Source organism: Aythya marila, assembly GCF_965140915.1.
Source record: "Aythya marila genome assembly, chromosome: 15".
Lineage (NCBI taxonomy): Eukaryota > Metazoa > Chordata > Aves > Anseriformes > Anatidae > Aythya > Aythya marila.
Window position 1 is genome coordinate 10,261,350 of NC_139056.1, and position 18,204 is coordinate 10,279,553.

Below are 18,204 nucleotides of genomic sequence, written 5' to 3' on the forward strand. Positions count from 1 at the left end.
GGGGACCAGCACCGCCCCTGTGCCGCTGCCGGGAGCCGCTAGAGGGGGCTCGGCGACCCCCGGTCACGGCTCGGGGGGCGACGAAGGCGGCGGGGAGCCGGGGGATGCGGGCAGCCCGAGCCCGGCGGCGAGGTGAGGGGGCCCCGCTGCCGGCGGGGAGCCCCCCGATCCTCCCCGCGGGGCCGCAAGCCCAGCCCCTTCCTCGGCCGTAGCCTTCCCGCCCGGCTCTGCCTTCCGGGCTGTATTTACCTCGCTCCGATTTATCGCCCCCCCTCAATTAACGTTTTATTGCTCTACGCTCAAAGAGCGGCCATAAACCGCTGGCCCGGCCCCCGGGCCCGCCCACACGGAGGCGGCCGGGAAGGCGCCGTTGACCCGGGGTAAAAAGGCCCCGACCTCGGCACCGGGCATGTGGCGGGGCGAGGGACGCCCGGGGCGGCTGCCCGGGACCCCACCGAGGGCCGGGGCCCCCCACTCGCCGCCGCCCGCCATCGAGTTCCCTGAGGAGAGCCCGGAGCCGCGCTTCGACGGTAAGCGGGGCTGGGGGCCGTGAGGGGAGCCCCGGGGGCTGTGGGGAAGGAGGGAGGTGTCCCCGTTTCCCCCTCGTTTTCTGAGTTTTCGGTTCCCTGAGTGAGGAAGAGGTGAAATGGGCGCCCTGCTCCCTGCCCCTCAGCCCTGAGGAAGCGGCGGCCGCGCGGGGTGATGCAAGAGCGGGCAGGGCCGCGACCGCTGCGGGAGCTGGGCCGCCCCCGGGGAGCCTCGTCTTCTCCGGTTACTTTGTTATATAGGCACTTATAAAAATTAATTATAATTAGATTCCTAATTAGCAACTAAAGCTTCTTGCTGAGCAGCAGCTCGCGCGCCTTTTTGTGAGCCAGGGTTGTGTTAAAGCTGTGGAAGGCAGGTGGGTATTTGTGTGTTTATTTTTTTGATAACTTGGAATATAATCAGTTCTAAATTCCTTCCTCCGGTTTTCCTTTTCCAGAATCAGATGTGCCAGCAGAACTGCGAGTTGCAAATGGGTCACAGAAGTTTGTAAACTTCACCTCGACCATCCAAAACCAGCTGCTGCTTGTGTCGCTGCTGGAGCATCTCTGCCACATGTACACGCACAACCCTGTTCATTCGAGGTGTTTGTTCCGAAGTTAGTAAGAGTAGTGCTTTCCTACTGCCATATATACCTGAATTTTCTGTGGAGGATTACAGTGGAATATCAGTAAAAAGCTGTAGGTCTTGTCTCATAAGGTGACAGGACTAGTTCTGAGAAGAGGCTGTATGCCCTGAATCAGCTTTAATGGGGGCTGAGGACCTGTGTTGTTTTTGAAAATAGTAAGCAAATGTTGTTGCTGATACAAGGAACAGACAGCTCTGTTTCACCTAAATCATGAGAGCAGCATCACAAGAAGGGTAGCAAGGCAATTTTTTTAAAAAGAGACTACACTTAGTGGAAATGTTAAATATGATTTTAAAAACAGAGATAAATTGGGATTTACCATAAATATTTATCAAGAAATAGTTGTGACATAGTCTTCACTACATCTGTCAAATTATGTTCTGTGAAAATCATAGTAAATAGTTTTGGAAGTCTTCTTTTCTAGTAGAATCCTTTGACGTAATCCTGGACCTTGCATCTTAGGTGTGAGGTGTCTCTCCTGAAATCTAGCTTTTTGTAATATGGTGTATCCTAGGTATTTTTGTTTAATTAAGCATATGCGTACTGCATTTGAGAAACAATCTAAGCTTTTTTTCCTTATTCTATGTAATAATAGAAAACAAAACTAGCCAAAATATATTGCTTATGTTTGAAACTGTTTCCAGCATCCAGTAATGACAGACAACTGTCACTTTTTCATTCTTGAAGTATGATGTAGATGTTTGGCTCCAGGTCCTACTATATCTTTATCAAAAGCAAAAATACCTGTCAAAAACAAAAGAAGCACATTCCTTGTTTTAGAAGAGAAACACAGCAACAATGAAAAAGTAACTTTCCACAAGATGTATAGGTCGCCCTTTTGTGGGCATGGTCAGCCTATACTGATATGCCCGATTTATGATACGAGATAAATTAAGGCATTTGAATTTTTAACCTGTGAATGTTAAACCTATATAGGTTAAAACCTATGAAGTTAACCTGTAAAGGCTTATGTGGCCTAGACCTATAAAGGTCTAGTAGTAGACTAGACTAAATTGTCCAGCCTATGCCTGTCTGCTTCATGATAGCTCAAGGAAAAGTAAAGAAATGATTATAAGGATTGGATCTTCACTGTTCTAAAAGCACAATTTACCTTAGAAAAGTAAAATCATTCTATACTGGTATCCATATCCACAATTAATTTATGGTAAATAAAAACAAAATATTTCTTAGAAACATTTGGATTGGAGGAAGGGATGCTTGATTTTAGAGCAGTAGAATCATTATACTTATTTACTTTATGGTATGTTAAATAGTAATTAGTGGGAAAAATATCTCTATAAAAACATAGACCTATTTTGAAATTCTGTATCTACCTATGTGATAAAGGATTAGGTTGTCCAACACTATAGAGTTATAGGCTGCCCTATACTGATATGTCATATCTACTCTATCATGTCAAAAATTAAAATAATTTTAAAAGAATTTGTTGAATTGGAGAGGAGGAAGAAAAAATGAATTGTGGGAACACTAAATTCCTACCTGATAGAAGTATTTCACCGTTAACCATATACTTATCTACTTACTGATATGTAAAATAATTATTAGAAACACTAAATTATCCAGAAGATGAGTCTAATCAGAACTTGCTTTCGCTGGTTCAGTCACAAGCACCCCGAGAGAGTGACCAAGGCTCTGTGTGTGTTTTCTAATAATTGACAGCTCTGCCAGTAGGAAGAGTGGAAGCATCTTAGATTTATCTTGGAGGGTTTATTTAAGCTAACAAATGATTGTTGAATACTTGAACGTTTCTCCATTCCCCTTATTGACCCAAGGGCCTTGGGTAAGATGTGGTTATTCCCATGTCCCCCCAGTGACCAGGGATCAGGTATAGCACAGGCACCTTCTGAAGTATGGAGCTGCTTGATTTCCCTGTGTACTTCCATGGCAGATAACATTCCTCCATTGGTATAGTTTAAACTGTTTGCCCAAGTGGAATAAACCTGATTAATAAAAGAAATACATATTGCAGTAATCATCTGTTCTGTGGTTTTGGTTGGTGTATTTATGTTGGCGTGGGTGGATCCCAGCCCCCCCCCCCCCCCCACTTTTCTGCTGTATATGACTGTGTCCATACGGATTGTATAGCAAAATTCCTGATTCCTTACAGGTTTGCTTCCAGTAAGTTTTATGTACATTAAAAGATAATGGGCTGATTTTGAAAAACCAATAATAAAAAAACATCTTAAAGAAATCTTACAAGCAAGTTTAAGACCTTGGAATGCAGAACCACAAAATGTTAGGGATTGGAAGGGACCTTGAAAGATCATCCCGTCCAGTCCCCCTGCCGGAACAGGAAACTCCTAAATCTTCTTCGTAGTATCTTTACAGCTGCACCCATCTCCAGTATTTGTTAGTTTTCTCTCTGCCACAGCAATGTTTAACTCAGACTGTGAAATATACAGTGCTTTGGCAGGGCTGATGCTTTGCTACAAGTACATGCACAGATGCGTGAGCTTGTGTGGGAATTAGAATGTCTTGACAATACCACTTTTTATTATAAACATATCCTCATACTTGTAAACATGCTTTGAATTTCTCTTTTTACTAAGCAAAATTAGTCTAGAGGTGACAAGTAAGTGAACGTGTGGATGTTTGTATAATTCACCTACTGAGGTGAGAAAAGAGGAGATGCCATGAAAGGCACGGCAAATGACTGCATTATGCAAACGGATTCCCCCAGAGCAGCTCTAGTTTGGTCCTAATTAGTTTTTATTGCTAAGAGTATGGGAAAGGGCATTAGAATAAGAGCGACTGAATGTTCAGTTTTTCAGACGTGCTATCTTTCAAATAAAGTTTTCTCATTTAAAAAACAGCTGCTTATTGGCAGGCTTTGTTTAATGTGACCTTTCTCTCTGTTCCTCTGTACAGTACTTCGTCAGGCTTTCACAAGAACAGGGTTGCTCTCCCCTTTTGCCTTCTGTGATGAATTTAGTACTGTAAGACTGCAGCATAATAGAGCCATTACTGAACTAATGAAAGCAGCTAATCGACAAGTACTTAATGGGGTAAGCTTTGTTAAATTTGTTTGGCAACCTCTGCATTAAGGAATTAACACATCATTGCATCCAAAGAAGCTTTTGTTTTGGGGTTCTTTTAGTATTGGATTGGATGTTTTCAATAATTATACAAAATAGTATTCCAGTTCTACCATTTCTGTTTGGGATGACACAATCTGGATTTACAGGTGCAAAACAATGCTTTTGAAGCCAGCAATATTTCATTCCTTATTAAATCCTATTTTTTTTTTAAATGTGATTTTTTTTCCCTGTTAAACACAGGCAAGTTCTAAGTGTTCTATTGCTACGTTTTTTCTTTTTTTTTTTCCAACAATAGGCTGGCATCCATTACACCTTTTAACTGTTCCAGTTGTTTGCGTTAACAACCTTGTTTATTATAATGGATTAATATTAATGGCGGGCATAATTTTATATACTGCATAATAGGCTTCAGGCTGAATGAGACCAGTTTGCTTATCTAGCTACTTCAACTAAGCTAGTTAATGTTGTCTTAAGCACATTTTAGAGCCTTCATTTTATCCTGTTTGCCAGCAGAACTTTGCAGGACAATAATCTCTCCAGTAAAGTGATGTTAGCAGATTACTGGCTGGATAATAATACTTTAATTTGGTGAAGCTCTCTGCAGAATGAAAGGCTATCTGTAACCTCATTTTCTTTTAGGGGCATAGTTTTAGTTACTGTTTTCATTTAGCTGTTTGTGCTGATGGCATGGTAGACCTATCACTCTGGCATGTTTTTATGTTGGATTTTGTTGTTTCACAGGAACTGGATAATGGAGATTCTCATGCAATTGGGTATGTATTCAAAGCATTTAAATGACATTTAACAACTCCCTCCCTGAAGTTCTGTGCTCCACTCTGAATTTAATTAATACTGCATTTCATGTTTCCTCTCTGAAACATAGAAAAAAATGATAATTTTTCCAAACTCTCTCAGAATGATCTGATGAAAATTCCTTTTTCAGTACAACTTTCATGGTTAGGGTGGCTGTATAAAAACAAATTTTTCAGGAATAAACTTAAATCATTTGAAAACTTACATTAACTTGGGGTATGGATGTGTAGCATGTAGCTAGCATGTAGCACAACCTCTTACCATAACTGCCGATGTGCATGCGGTTGCAGTCTCCTGGTTTTCAGTATGCAGTATTGCAATGCCAAATTATTCTTTTTCTCCTCTTTTTATAATGTAGATAGCATTTTTAGATTGTCTGTACCTGTAGCATATATAATACCTTCCTTAAAAGTTTCAATTTAGTTTAATGCAGCCTAACTTTTTCAAATAGGGATAAAGAAGTTCTATTGGAAGCACAGACTTCACGATACTTGAATGAATTTGATGAGATTGCAAGACTAGGAAAAGGAGGATATGGTCAAGTATTCAAGGTATTCTTTACTTTCCATGTATAATTTACCAGTTTACAGCTAGTTCTTCTTTCAAATTTAGATTTGCCGTTTAATCTGCATATCCCAATGTTCCAGTTGTGGCTGCTTGAAAAGAAAGCAACCTTAATTTGTATGTAAATTGTTCAACCTAATCTTGAATTGTAGTGAACACTTGTAGTGTATAGCCAGCCTAAGGCTCCCCATGTGGTATGGTGCCATATATAAATGACCGTTGTGGTCTCTCAGATTTGTTGGGAACCCGATCGAGCAGTTTTCGGTACCTATCAGCTTTTTTTTTTTTAACTGATGGAAAGACAGATGTAGAGATATGTATTTCAGAAAGATTGGATTAGATGTTTGAAGGCCTGAAATATAGTAAAAATATAATATTCTCATTGTAGATAGCTAGGGCCTCATCCCGTTTTCCTTCTGATACAAGTGAGAGGTTATTCAAATAGAGTGCAGAAACTAATTACTAGAAAATGGTTGGTTCTAAAGGATTTAATAACTCATTAGTCTAAACACATTAAGATCTAATTTTGTCATATTACAATTGTTTTCAGGTCAGAAACAAGTTAGATGGTCAGTTCTATGCTATTAAAAAAATCAATATTAAGAAGGCTACAAGAAGAGATTGCATGAAGGTATCATTTATCCTGGTTTGTCTCTGTTCTAACTCTGTGTCTCCTCTAACTGATTTCAATTTAATTTAGTAATGCAGTTAATATTTCTCAAAACATCAAAAATATTAATATAATTTGGTATACATTTAGTAGTCTGTGTTTCCAAAGACTTGACCCTATCAGTACCTAATAGAAAAAAGTAATTAAGAGGTGTTTAAGTCCATTAATAGTAGTATATTAATTTGAATTTCGTCATCTCTTCAAATATAAAAATCTTAATTTGTTTTAAAGCTTCCAAATCTCCTCAGTTTTTGTAATAATTTTATCTATTTTTTTTTCTATCAGAAACTATTTTTTTGTTACCATTTAGGTTTACTAAGCACTCAGAGTAAAGAACACAGACTGTTTCTTCTTGGTCCTGTTAGGTACTACGAGAAGTTAAAGTGCTGGCTGGGCTGCAGCATCCTAATATCGTGGGCTATCACACTGCTTGGATGGAACATGTTCAAACTTTATGCCCAAAAGGAAAGTACAGCATATTGTGCAATTCTTGCATCCTATGTATAACCTTCATACTATTATTTGCAGGACAGTACTTCTGTGATAAAATACCTGTGTTTTTTCCTCCTCAAAACACCACCAACAAAGCAAACTAAAGATGACCACCAGGTCTTTATGTCCCTATGTGCCCTTCAGTTTTGCTTGTGTTATTTGATGAATAACAAATGATGATAATGATAAATTTGGAAGTGTGGAAATACTAGCTTCTCTTCTGGTAGTATTTGAGGAGGATTTTAAAGCTGGGTGAATTTCAGTGAAATGCAATGAAAACCTCTTAATGTTAACTAGTGAGTTAACAAGGAGAAGAATGAATACTTGGGAATTAACCATTTCAGCTACCATGAGAAAAGGGGTGAATAGGAGGAAAAAAACAAAAAAAGCTTGTTAGGTAAGAGACTGCAAATACTTTAATGGGAAGGGAAAAAAATAAAAACTTATTTTGCTTTCTGCAGGAGAGTTTTTAAATTTGACAAATTGGGATTCATAGTTCTGCAGTGATAGAGAAATCTGTTTTTTTTTTGGTTTTTTTTTGTGTGTGGGCATCAGCTATTATCTGTAGCTGTTGAAAATTCTTCTACTTTTATGTTCATTTTACACATTCTTCCCTGGTGACCTTTCCTCCCCCCTTTTTTTTTTTTTTTTTTTTCCCAGTTTCTCTATTCTCAGCTCTTCCCACACTTTGTCCTTTGGTCCTTTTCAAACCCTAATCTGTTGGTCACTTTTCTTTTTCATTCTCTTCCGGAAAGCCTTTAGCAGTTAAATCTTTTGATCCTCTCTTAGTGGGAGGTTTGCTTATCCTCTATATGACCTTATTGCCTTCCAAGTCAGTGGACTGATGCCCAGTCCACCTTATGAAGTGAAATCTGGGTGAATGTAAGGAAACCCAGTACAACATTTTCAGTGATTGTTTATAACATTTATTTTCCTTTCCTATAAAGAAGAATGAAAAACAAATTACTGAGGTTGTTAGTAGACTAAGAGATGGCTTTCGCATTAGCAGAGGGAGAGATCTGCAGATAATGAAGTTCAGTAAGATGATACAGATTAAATGTTAATTTGTAGTACTCATCTGCATGTTTTGTTTTGTAAAATACCATATTTATATTTTCATCCAATAGATAAGACAATATTGAAGTTGCAGTCGTTATCTTTGGGGCAAGAGAGTGGCAAGTAAGTATTATACATCTCAATAATAACATTAGTTTGTCTTTAACAGAAAGACTTCCTTTTTTTTTTTTTTTTAAAGTAACAATAAAACAGTACAGAATTCAGCATGTATCTCACAAGTGCTTTTTATTTCCAAACTGTAACAAAGACTAAGTGTTAGTTATCCTTGTCATTGTTTCTCTTCTGGTTGTGTGAGCTGGAGAATGTTGCTGGATACTCCCTCCTTTCTTCAGTCCCTCAATTTCAGAGTGTCTGAGTGTTGAACTGAGCTTCAGGTTTACTTCAAAAGTTCTGTACTGACACTGATTTGTACTGTGAAGTCTTATTAGAGCAAAGTGGCCTTTTGTTTCTCAGAAGTATTGATTAGCCCTTTTCATAAAGAGACAGAGTCCAATGAGGTGTCTTATAGTGTAACTTCCTAACTCAGAAGGAATAGATCATCATACTTCTGCCCAGTAAATGCTGTGACCCAGGACTGTGTGTACCTATGAGCTGTCTGGGTCAGCTATCAAAAAATCTGTGCAGAGGGAAGATATAAAAGGCTAGAACCTACACTGCCAGTTACATAATGTTTTATGTGGGGAAGCAGTTGAACTTTTACTCTGGAATGCAGTTCATAATAAAAAATAAAGTTTTCAGAATGGTGTTATCACAAACAGATGGCATAAAACTGTACATATTTTGATTTCCCTCCCTTTATCCTTTTCAGTAATCACTGTCGCATTCAGAGCGTGGGAAGTGGTAGTTCAATTATCTTTGCTGACCTTACTTCACAAGAAGATAAGTCCCATGACAGTACCTGTCTTAGAAATCTGGATAGTGAATCAGTGCAGAACATGGATGTAAAGAATGATTTTACTAACAGCAGTAGTAAAGAATGCATGAAACCAAATGGATGTGAGTTCCCCCTAGAAGTACAAGAAGACTCTGTAAGTAATGTTGACAGTGGGTCAACTGATTTTAAAAATCATTCACCACATGGACCTCATTGTAGTCTGGATCTAGATGTTAACACTGAAAGTAAGTCCAGCACTGAAGAATGCTCCAAGAACGATGTAGCTCTCTGTGGAGGGTTTGAGGTAAATGCCTTTCTCTTTAAATACTTTTAGCTACTGTCTGGTTTAATGATGACTATAAAGTAGAATTTGGTAAACACGAAAATGATTTATAATGATAAATTTAAAAAAGAAAATGACTGCTAAAAGAACCAAAATTATAGAAAAGTTTTACTTGTAACATATTTATGTCTAAAATAAACTTATTTTTTATTACTTTTTAGAGAAAATAAGTAAGGAAATACTGTTCATATTACGCTGGAAGAATCATAGACTGTTATTTTTCTGTTAGGTGGAGTATCGTTTGATGCTTCATATACAGATGCAACTGTGTGAACTATCCTTATGGGATTGGATTGTTGACCGTAATAAAAAATACAGTGAGAGAACGGAGGAAACTGCCAGTAAGATTCATCACTGTTTTTAAAATTTACATATCATAAAGCTAATATTTGCTTTGTCTTAATTGAAAGTCTATTTAAATGATTTAATGTTTTAATTCAGCAGTTTGTAATATGGATATTCTTAAATTATTTATTCATTTCATCTAGTAGCTGCTAGTATTGAGCCTTTAATGTTATGTGTTGGTAAAAGAGGTTTGAGTTCATGAGTTTTAGACAACTCATCAAAGAAGAGTGAATGTATGCCTGAGGCACAGTTGTTACCTGGAGAGATCTGTGCGTGGACACTACTACTTGTTTGGAATATAATTTTTTAATGAGAGAATTTGCTCTTTCTCAGTAAGCTGTTTAAATAATTGAATTTTTACTTTAGTAGCAGTCTAGCTGCTACAAAACAGAGCTCCACACAGGCTAATTTATCTGCTGGGGAAAACATAAATACATGTACATCTTCTGTTCTAGACAAGTTAAAACATACTTTAAAGCTTTCAAGTTTGTTCTTAAAGCTAATTGCCATTGGTCTAAAAAAAAATAACATTTAATCTTAGTTTAATCACTATTAAGGTAAATCTGTTTTCCATTTAGTCATGGAATGAGGTTTAGCAGCTAACTATTTTTCCCCATCAGCCGACTTTCCCTGATGTCTCCTGTAATCATAGTCTTTATAGCTTTTATAGGCTTAAGAGTTGACATTTCTCTTCTAGGAATGACAGAATTGCTAGGGCATTTGGCCTTGCAAAATGCCATTTTCACAAACTTTCCACAAGCAACAGGAGAAAAAGAGTGAATGCTATGGGTTAGAAATTAAGAAATAGAAGCCCAAGTGAGAGAAAACGATGAGTGTTCGAAGTAGCAGCAGATGTTAGATCTGGGTCATTAAAGTAGGAAGTCAATGCAGTTTAATAAAATAATAGTTTTGGAAATGGTAAAAAAACATAACAAAACAAAACAAAAAACGTTGTTAAGTTTATGTAGGACAAGAGCAGACAGAGAAGGTTTGGGAATTTCAGAGGGAAGCACAACTGCAGAAAGATCCAAAAAGGAATGTTGCAATTTAATACAGACATCATACCATTGTGCAAAGTATTATGATTTTATTCAGAACTGTATTTTTTGTTCCAATCTATGAGTTGCATGGAAGTGAAGAGTTAAGGAAAAAACAGTAGAAAGGGATTAAAGGAACAACAAATTTTTTGAATGAAAGCAGAAACCATGGGAAGTAGTAAGAAAGAAGAGATGTGGGAGTGGAACAAAAGGTGCACAGTGAAGAGTAATCAGATGTCAGTCATCTCTGATGCTGTGGTCAGGCAGATAACAATAAAAAAAAGTCCATCAATGTTTCACAGCATTTAAGTCCATCGATGTTTCACAGCATTTAAGAGATTGTCATGTGTTTTCCTTGATTTTCAGACTCCATCATTTATGTTATAAGGAAGACAATAACCTGTTTTTCTTTTCATTTTCATATACCATTCTGATCCTCTTGTCGAGTGATAAGAATATCATTGGTTTGTTTTTAATGCAGTTCATGGCTCTCTTAATCCAGAACAAATAAGTACAGTTTTACAAACGTTTTAATTAATATTTGGAAACCACAACTGCCAGTCATTACTGGGGCCTAGGAGAATTTAAATCAGAGTCAAATATACACACAGTGAGGATACTTTGGAGTCTGTAATGGTTAAATTTTTAATCTAATAACTATGGTGGGGTTTGGACAAATCTTTTCATGCAGATGCATTCATGTCCCATGAACTGTTGCCTTCTGAATTTTGATCTGAGTAACTTTCTACTGTTTCAAAACACTCTCTTAGGAGAACTATGGGAAATTTCATTCTTTAAGCTGTGTTCATTCTATTCTTTTTTTTTTTCATAAATAAACGAATTTCAACAAGACATAGTATCATAAACTAAAATAAGCCAGCAAAATTAGCTGAAATAATACAGATTTTAAATTCTTTTAAGGTCCATACCATCTTGTGGATGTCAACTGGACAATGAAAATTTTTCAGGAGCTATTAGAAGGAGTATGCTATATCCACAGCATGGGAGTGATGCATCGAGACATTAAAGTAAGTTCATTGAATTATCACTTGAGGTTAAAGAAAACAAAGATAGCTTACATCATGGGAGGATGAAAGCAACTTCATGGTTAATTTGAGAGGACCTGGGCTCGTAAGAATTTAGCTATATTATATATGAAAAATGAATTGCCTCCTTTATACCATTACTGTGTTTCCTTACTATATTTCTGAATTACTTAAATTCTGATTAAGCTCTGGAAATGCCTTCTAGTTTGTGAAGCCCTTGTCTTGTCCTAAACAGGGATGGACAGATTAGTTTTATTTGTTCCTTCCTTAAACAGGGTAGGAGCTAAATTACCTAAAAAGCAGTCTTTTAGGTAACTATAAAAATAAGCAAAGACCTTTGAGAGCTCCTCAATTTCTAACACCAAATCAGTTAGCTTTCGAAAATAAGTTCAAATTGTAGTTATTACGTGCTTACTTTTTGATAATTTTTTCCTCAGTTGCAAATAACTGCTGTCTTTTAAAATGGTTGTTATCAAATGTAAGGGACTGAAATTGTAGGTGACTACAGTGAAAGAATTAAAAGTTTGTTTTCATTCATGTTAAATGTAGTTAAGATCAGACTTAGAAAAATACACTTTGAATGCATTAGAATAGATGCCCATTTTATGTTCCTCTGTAGGTTTTTGGAATGCTAATCGTAACAGTTTTGACTTGCTGAATTAAATGTGAAACATAGGTAGAATACATCTTGTCGTGTCTCCCTCCCCCCAGCTTAAACTCATGGAATTGATTATCAATGATGTGAATGTGTATTTTACGGTGCTTCCTTCAAAGGTTCTCTGCACCTGAGGTGACACCTGTATGAGGAAATTATTGTAAATCTTATCTTAGTTACTAAAACTCCACATAAGAAAACGTGGAATGATGTAAAAACACACAAGATTAATCTTCATTCTGGATCAATTTTAATTTTCTATGGGCTGTTTCTGGGTTAACAGTTTTTCAGTTTGCTTTCCTGTTTAGCGTCGTCATGGCTGTATTTTCCAAACTCCTGGTAGCTGTATAAAGAATTCCATACAGTTACTGGGAGCTTATTTTTGAGCCAGTGCTTGTTGTTTTCACCATAGATTCTTCTAGCAGTGATTTTGCAGATATCCTGCAGGGACAGTAATTTCTGTGATAATGTTAAAAGGAAGTCTTTCAATGCTTGGAATTCTGGGAGCAGAAGTCCAGTGGGTAGTTGTCCTTGATTATCTGTTAGCTTCAGTGGATAGGAGAATCCCAGCAACTTGTTCAACAGTGCTGTATCTTTCAAATTTGGTCTGCGCTGAAGAAATGAGAAGAGTGGAGATTGTCCATCTCTTGTTAAAGTGTTCATGTCTGCCTTATACTCTAACAGGAGGTCAACTATTTCCTTTCTGCCACCTGAGCAGGCCTCGTGAATAGCTGTTCGTCCTTCACGATCTTGGATATTTACGCTGGCTCCGTTACTTAACAGTAAATGGATGCAATCTGTGTTGACACCTAAAATTCTGCTTGCTTTAGATGATGCTGCACACACTGCAATGTGAAGGGCAGTTCTCCCACAAGTTGGAATAGCAGAATTAATATTTGCTCCACGTGCGATTAAAGCTGCCATTTCCTCAGTGTTTAGTGATCCTGCAGCTATGTGAAGAGGTGTCCAGCCAGACTTGGCTGTGTCCTTTATGTTGAGACAATACTCAAAAAGAATGCGTATAGGTGGGAAGGCATCATCAGACTGCTGGCCTGAATGTAGCAGATGGTCATGTTTGTAATTACTCATTTCAGGATCTATCTATGTATTACAGTGTGCAAGATACAGAGACACTTTTTTGTATTATGCTGTCAGGTTTGCTGATCTCTCTCTGAAATTAGCCTGAAGTGGATCTCCCAGCTCTATAAGTACTAGGCAAATTTAGTACGAGATGAAATGTTGTGTAGCCTCTTGTTATTTCTGTAATATAAAACAGAGTTTCATTTTTTTTATTTTTATTTAAAATACTTTTGGACTGGTAGGGCATAGCATCATAACAGGTTGCAAAAATGTTAGTTGTCAGAATAAATCTTACGGGTTGCTATGACCTAGCAGAAGTTAGGTCATTAATTCATTTTTGCTAACCACAGCTTCTGTGTGCCCAGCAGGAATGCATAAAATGATGTTATGCCTTGAGTTCCTCTATTTCCCAATTTTATAGGACGATAAATGAGTCATCGTAGTTCAGCTTCAGGTCACTGAAGCTCATAGAAGAAGCATAAGCAGGCAGAACCATCATGTCTGTGATACAGTGCTTGGGCTTCGGGACGTGTGGATTACAGCTTGTTATAGGTCAGTTCTGTCATCAGATTTGGGTTGTAAATCAACAAAATTTAGCAGCTTCTTGGACAGATTTGCTATAGATGGCTTCATCAGCTAGTGATTAGTTCTTGTCTCTTCTCTATTTTCAGCTTAGAAAATGTCATTAAAAAAATCTATGGTAACAAGGCAGTTTTCAGCATAAGAAGTGTATTCGATAATGATATGACTCTGAGTCAACAGATACTACCTCTAGTTATAGTTTCTGTTTATATTAATTACTGAGTAGTGTGTTCTACTCACTTTTTCAATTCCATGCATGATTTAATAGATGTTTTAAACCTAACAGTTTGTCTTGTGCTTTTTATTTAGTGGTTCCTTGAATGGAAGCCATTCCAAATTTTCAGTGTTCATGTGAACCATCTCTGCACATTTTTCCAGCTCTATGTGCTTTTTGAGATGGGAGGCTCAGAACTGTAGACAGTACTGAAGATGGCAGCATATTAATTCATGTAGTATCATATGATGTCTTCTTCCTTATATCCCCCCTTAGTTGGTAATGTACAATTTGCTTTATAGACTGCTGATGAACATCAATTTGCCATTTTGAGAGTTGTCAGTTACCACTCTTGAGCGGTAACAGTCAGCTCACAGACAGTTGTTGCCCATATAAAATTGGATTGCTTTTTCTTTCATTTACATTTTAATGCTTATTTGCACTGAATTCCTTTTGTCATTGTACTCCCTGCCTGTTAAGAATCACAAGATCCTTCTACAGTTCTTTGCATTCAGACCTTGTCATTATTTCACTGAATAATACAGTATAGTCGGTAAACTTTGTCATCTCACCACTTACACTCCTTTTTCTAAATCATTTACAAATATGTTGTTCAGCATAGTTCCCAGCACAAATTCATAAAAAATCAGTTGATAGTATCTTTCACCTTGAAAGCTGACTATTTATTGTTTCTTTTAAGTCTTTAAGCTAGTTACTTATCTGGGGGGACCTTCCCTCTAACTTCACTACAGTTGAGTTCAATGAGGGTCCGGACAAATATCTGTCTGAAATTAATGTAAATGAGTTCAGCTTGATTGCTGTTAACTAGAGGCCCAATGACTCCTTCAAAGAAATGTGAGATGTGGAAGGCACCTCTTGTGATCTGTTGGAGATACATAGTCCATTTTCCCCGAAGTAATACTTATGCCTGCAAGCCCTGTGACTTCAATTTTACTAAGATTTTGGAGTCTGTTTTCATTAGAAGCCACAACCATTAAATGTCTTTTTAATGATTTTTTTTTTTCATTAGAAAAAGTGGGATTTCTTAAATCTACAAGATTCTTTAAACACAAATTATAATCCCAATCAAATGGTTACCTGGAGGGAGAGCAGGTCTATGAGTTAAGGGTCCTCCCCAGGCAGTCACTGTTTCACTGACAGGGTGATAGTAGGACTTTAAGTGTTGTCATCTTCCATTATTACTTCATATAGTTCTTCACAGTGCTTCCTCTGTTCCCAGGAGAACGGAGGAAATGTAGAGTGGCAGGTCTCTCTACTGTCTCTCTCGATCATGTTACTCGTAGACAAGGGACTTGTAGATTTTGTAATGAAAATCCATAATCAGAAATAAAAGATTGGGAATCTATCACTTGAGCACCATCATTGTTTGTGATGTTGCGGGATGTCTGGTTCGAGAGTAGCTTTGAAGTAACCTCACCATTCAGTGCAAGATTTTAAACATACTATAAAAGCAGCGAAAGTTTAAGAATGGAAAAAGGCTTCTGTTCCCTTTGTTTTCTTGCCAGTGTTCATTTTATTTAGTAGGAAAAAAATCTTTACTAAGCAACACTGTTTTCATTTCTCATAGAAATGTACCTAAGTTCAGAAATTTTGTGCTGCAGAGACTAAGTAAAAACTTTACTTTGATATTATGTTTTCTTTCATGTGGCAAGTATTTCTTTTTCCTAGACACAGAGCACTAACATGCCTGCTTAGTGGTTATACAGCCAAAACACACAGATAAAACTATTTCAGTTTTTCCACAGTCAGCGTTCCCTACTTAGCAGCCTCTCAGCACTTACTTTCTTAGCAACTTTCCTGGAACAAAGTAGCACATTGCAGCTGTGCTTGTCATACAGAAAAGTATGTTTGTTTTATGCTATGCCTTGCCCAAAGATCTCAGTCCTTCCTGCTATGTTAGTTGGTCTAATTTGCCATGCATTCTTGCCCATTAAGATTACTGTTCTGCAAATTTCGGTTTCCAGCTGAGAAGAAAAAAGTACTTTGCCTTTTCACTAAATCTTTGTTTTTCCTGTTTTGCTTTCTTTACTTTTCCCTAGATCCTTCATGTGTGGTCTTTGCAAACAGTGCTTGTTAACACACAATTTGATAGTCCATGACTATTTTTTTCTATCTCACTAACAGAAGTATTAAATAATCACTATATTACCCCTCTGAATGGATGTTACAGATTTTGAAACAGCTGAATACATCATAATCCTTTGTATAGGTTTGTGTAAGACTTTCTCTCATTTTATAGCCCAGAAATATCTTTCTACATGGATCAGATCGTCATGTTAAAATAGGAGATTTTGGATTAGCATGCAAAGACCTCCTTTCGGATGATGTAGATCAGTGGTTTCACACAGAACGGATAAATGGTAAGAGCAGAAATCTTTGTAGGTTTCAGTATTTAAGTTTCTATTATGTTAAAAATGTTAATACTAAATTTTAAAGTAAAATGGTAACCCTATCTGAGTTAAGTCTAAACTGACTTTTTAAAGGTCTGACACATACTTCAGGTGTGGGGACTTGCCTCTATGCCTCACCAGAACAACTGCAGGGATCTGACTATGATTTCAAGGTAGGGATTTTTTTTTCTATGAAGCCAATTAAATTCTGTTAAATATTACCAAATTAGGCACTGATATTCAGATTGTCTAATGTTACACCTTGCGTCTATCTGTGGAACCTGAAATGTAATTTTTCAAAAATTATGTTTAATTTTAATAGTACAGTTCGTCTGAAAAAGAGTCTTACGGTGAAATTACTAATTTCTGTAAGACGTACTTAGAATAGAGTATAGGAATAAAACAAGCCCCTCACCTGTGCATCATAGCTGGTAAACATCTCTTCTACCATTACTCCATTTTCTTCCTGAAACAAATTTCAACTAAGCTGCTAAATGCAAAATTTGCATTTCTAGGTTCATCTTGAAGAATCTGTGTAATTTGAATTTGAGTTGCTTTAACACTGCCATGGAACTTCATTACAAAACCTTTTTATACTGTGAAACTTAGGTGAGCAGAAATCTAGTAAGTCATTTAAAATAAGGATTATCTCAGAACTTTTTCTTCATCCCTTTTCCAGTCAGACATGTATAGCTTGGGGGTTATCCTGTTCGAACTCTTCCAGCCATTCGGAACAGAAATGGAAAGAGCAGAAGTTCTCACACATTTAAGGAATGGCCACATTCCTCATACTTTCTACAAAAAATGGCCTGTTCAAGCCAAGTATGTTAAGCTTCTCACCAGTCAGGTATCTACAGAAAGACCAACTGCTGCTCAGCTTCGTGAAAGTGAACTATTTCATACCACAGAACATGTAAGTTATGCCAATAACCTCAGCCTTTGCCAGGATAAAGAAATACAGAAAGAAAAGTGCTTTATAATGATCCCCTTACTTCCCTGCCTCTACTGTGCCTGTATTTATTTTTTTTCAAATAACTTAAAAGGACTGCGTGAACGATTTTATTTTTTCCCCCCAATAATATTTAGGCCTCTCTTTCTGGTCATTAGGTAAACGTAATTTAATTAAGACTGGACACTTGATTTACATACCGCTTGAGATAAGTGTTGTAAGTTTCTGAAGCTTTCTGTCAGCTCTCAGAATTTATTTTCCCTTTCCTTGAGCCAGTTTTTTTTCAATTTGTAATATCAAATACCCCTAATACCTGGGGTGTTGCAGAATGAATCTTGTTCATAATCCAGTACAGACACACAAATAAAGTAGTAAGGCTTTATGCTTGCCTGTATATAAATGACCTAAACTGACTCTTACTTTCAGGTTATTTATAATCTACAGCAGAAGTTGAGACAGCAAGAGGAAGAAATAGAAAAATTGAAAGAGAAATTAAGACGCCTTTCTAATGAACAAAATGAACCTATGAGCCTAGGTTCTCCAGTTTAAGCACAGGAAGAACAAAACTATTGTACATTAAGTTATATAAAACTTTTTTTACATAAAACATTTCAATGCATTTTGATTGTCCTGTCAGTTCTTGAAAGGCCTGCATTGTTCTGCTAAGGCAAATCTCCCATCAACAGAAAGGAGTCCAAGTTAACCTGTACGGGGGTTTCTGGGGTACAGCGAAAGAATTAACTAAAAATACAAAACAAGAGCTGGTATTTGCAGAGGACAACTTCAGATAACTCTCATTCAATAAACAAACATGCTTGT

The 18,204-nt window shown here is 37.2% G+C and overlaps 2 protein-coding genes across 3 annotated transcripts; one reads left to right on the forward strand and one right to left on the reverse strand.

Moving 5' to 3' along the window:
* The first annotated feature begins 396 nt into the window (after nucleotides 1-396).
* EIF2AK1 (eukaryotic translation initiation factor 2 alpha kinase 1) lies at nucleotides 397-18,098 on the forward strand. 2 transcript variants are annotated; one of them, XM_082772590.1, is made up of 15 exons: nucleotides 397-530; nucleotides 986-1,144; nucleotides 4,064-4,200; nucleotides 4,975-5,006; nucleotides 5,498-5,597; nucleotides 6,161-6,241; nucleotides 6,646-6,743; nucleotides 7,898-7,951; nucleotides 8,658-9,027; nucleotides 9,296-9,407; nucleotides 11,370-11,476; nucleotides 16,286-16,406; nucleotides 16,530-16,609; nucleotides 17,116-17,349; nucleotides 17,812-18,098. In XM_082772590.1, exons 1-15 carry the CDS (start codon nucleotides 410-412, stop codon nucleotides 17,932-17,934), a joined length of 1,929 nt encoding a protein of 642 aa, XP_082628716.1. In that variant the 5' UTR covers nucleotides 397-409; the 3' UTR covers nucleotides 17,935-18,098. The 2 variants fall into 2 exon arrangements, with proteins under 2 accessions (XP_082628716.1, XP_082628717.1); XM_082772591.1 differs by lacking the exons at nucleotides 17,116-17,349; nucleotides 17,812-18,098 and adding an exon at nucleotides 16,952-17,091.
* On the reverse strand, nucleotides 12,288-13,641 carry ANKRD61 (ankyrin repeat domain 61). Its single transcript, XM_082772595.1, has one exon. It carries the CDS (start codon nucleotides 13,236-13,238, stop codon nucleotides 12,426-12,428), a length of 813 nt encoding a protein of 270 aa, XP_082628721.1. The 5' UTR covers nucleotides 13,239-13,641; the 3' UTR covers nucleotides 12,288-12,425.
* Nucleotides 18,099-18,204: the final 106 nt, after the last annotated feature.

Excerpts from the sequence above, each read along its gene's own strand:
- EIF2AK1 (XM_082772590.1), top strand. The coding sequence starts at position 410 with ATGTGGCGGGGCGAGGGACGCCCGGGGCGGCTGCCCGGGACCCCACCG. Across the intron at positions 5,598-6,160 it reads GATATGGTCAAGTATTCAAG|GTCAGAAACAAGTTAGATGG; the intron begins GTATTCTTTACT and ends AATTGTTTTCAG. Across the intron at positions 16,610-17,115 it reads GATCTGACTATGATTTCAAG|TCAGACATGTATAGCTTGGG; the intron begins GTAGGGATTTTT and ends TCCCTTTTCCAG.
- ANKRD61 (XM_082772595.1), bottom strand. The coding sequence starts at position 13,238 with ATGAGTAATTACAAACATGACCATCTGCTACATTCAGGCCAGCAGTCT.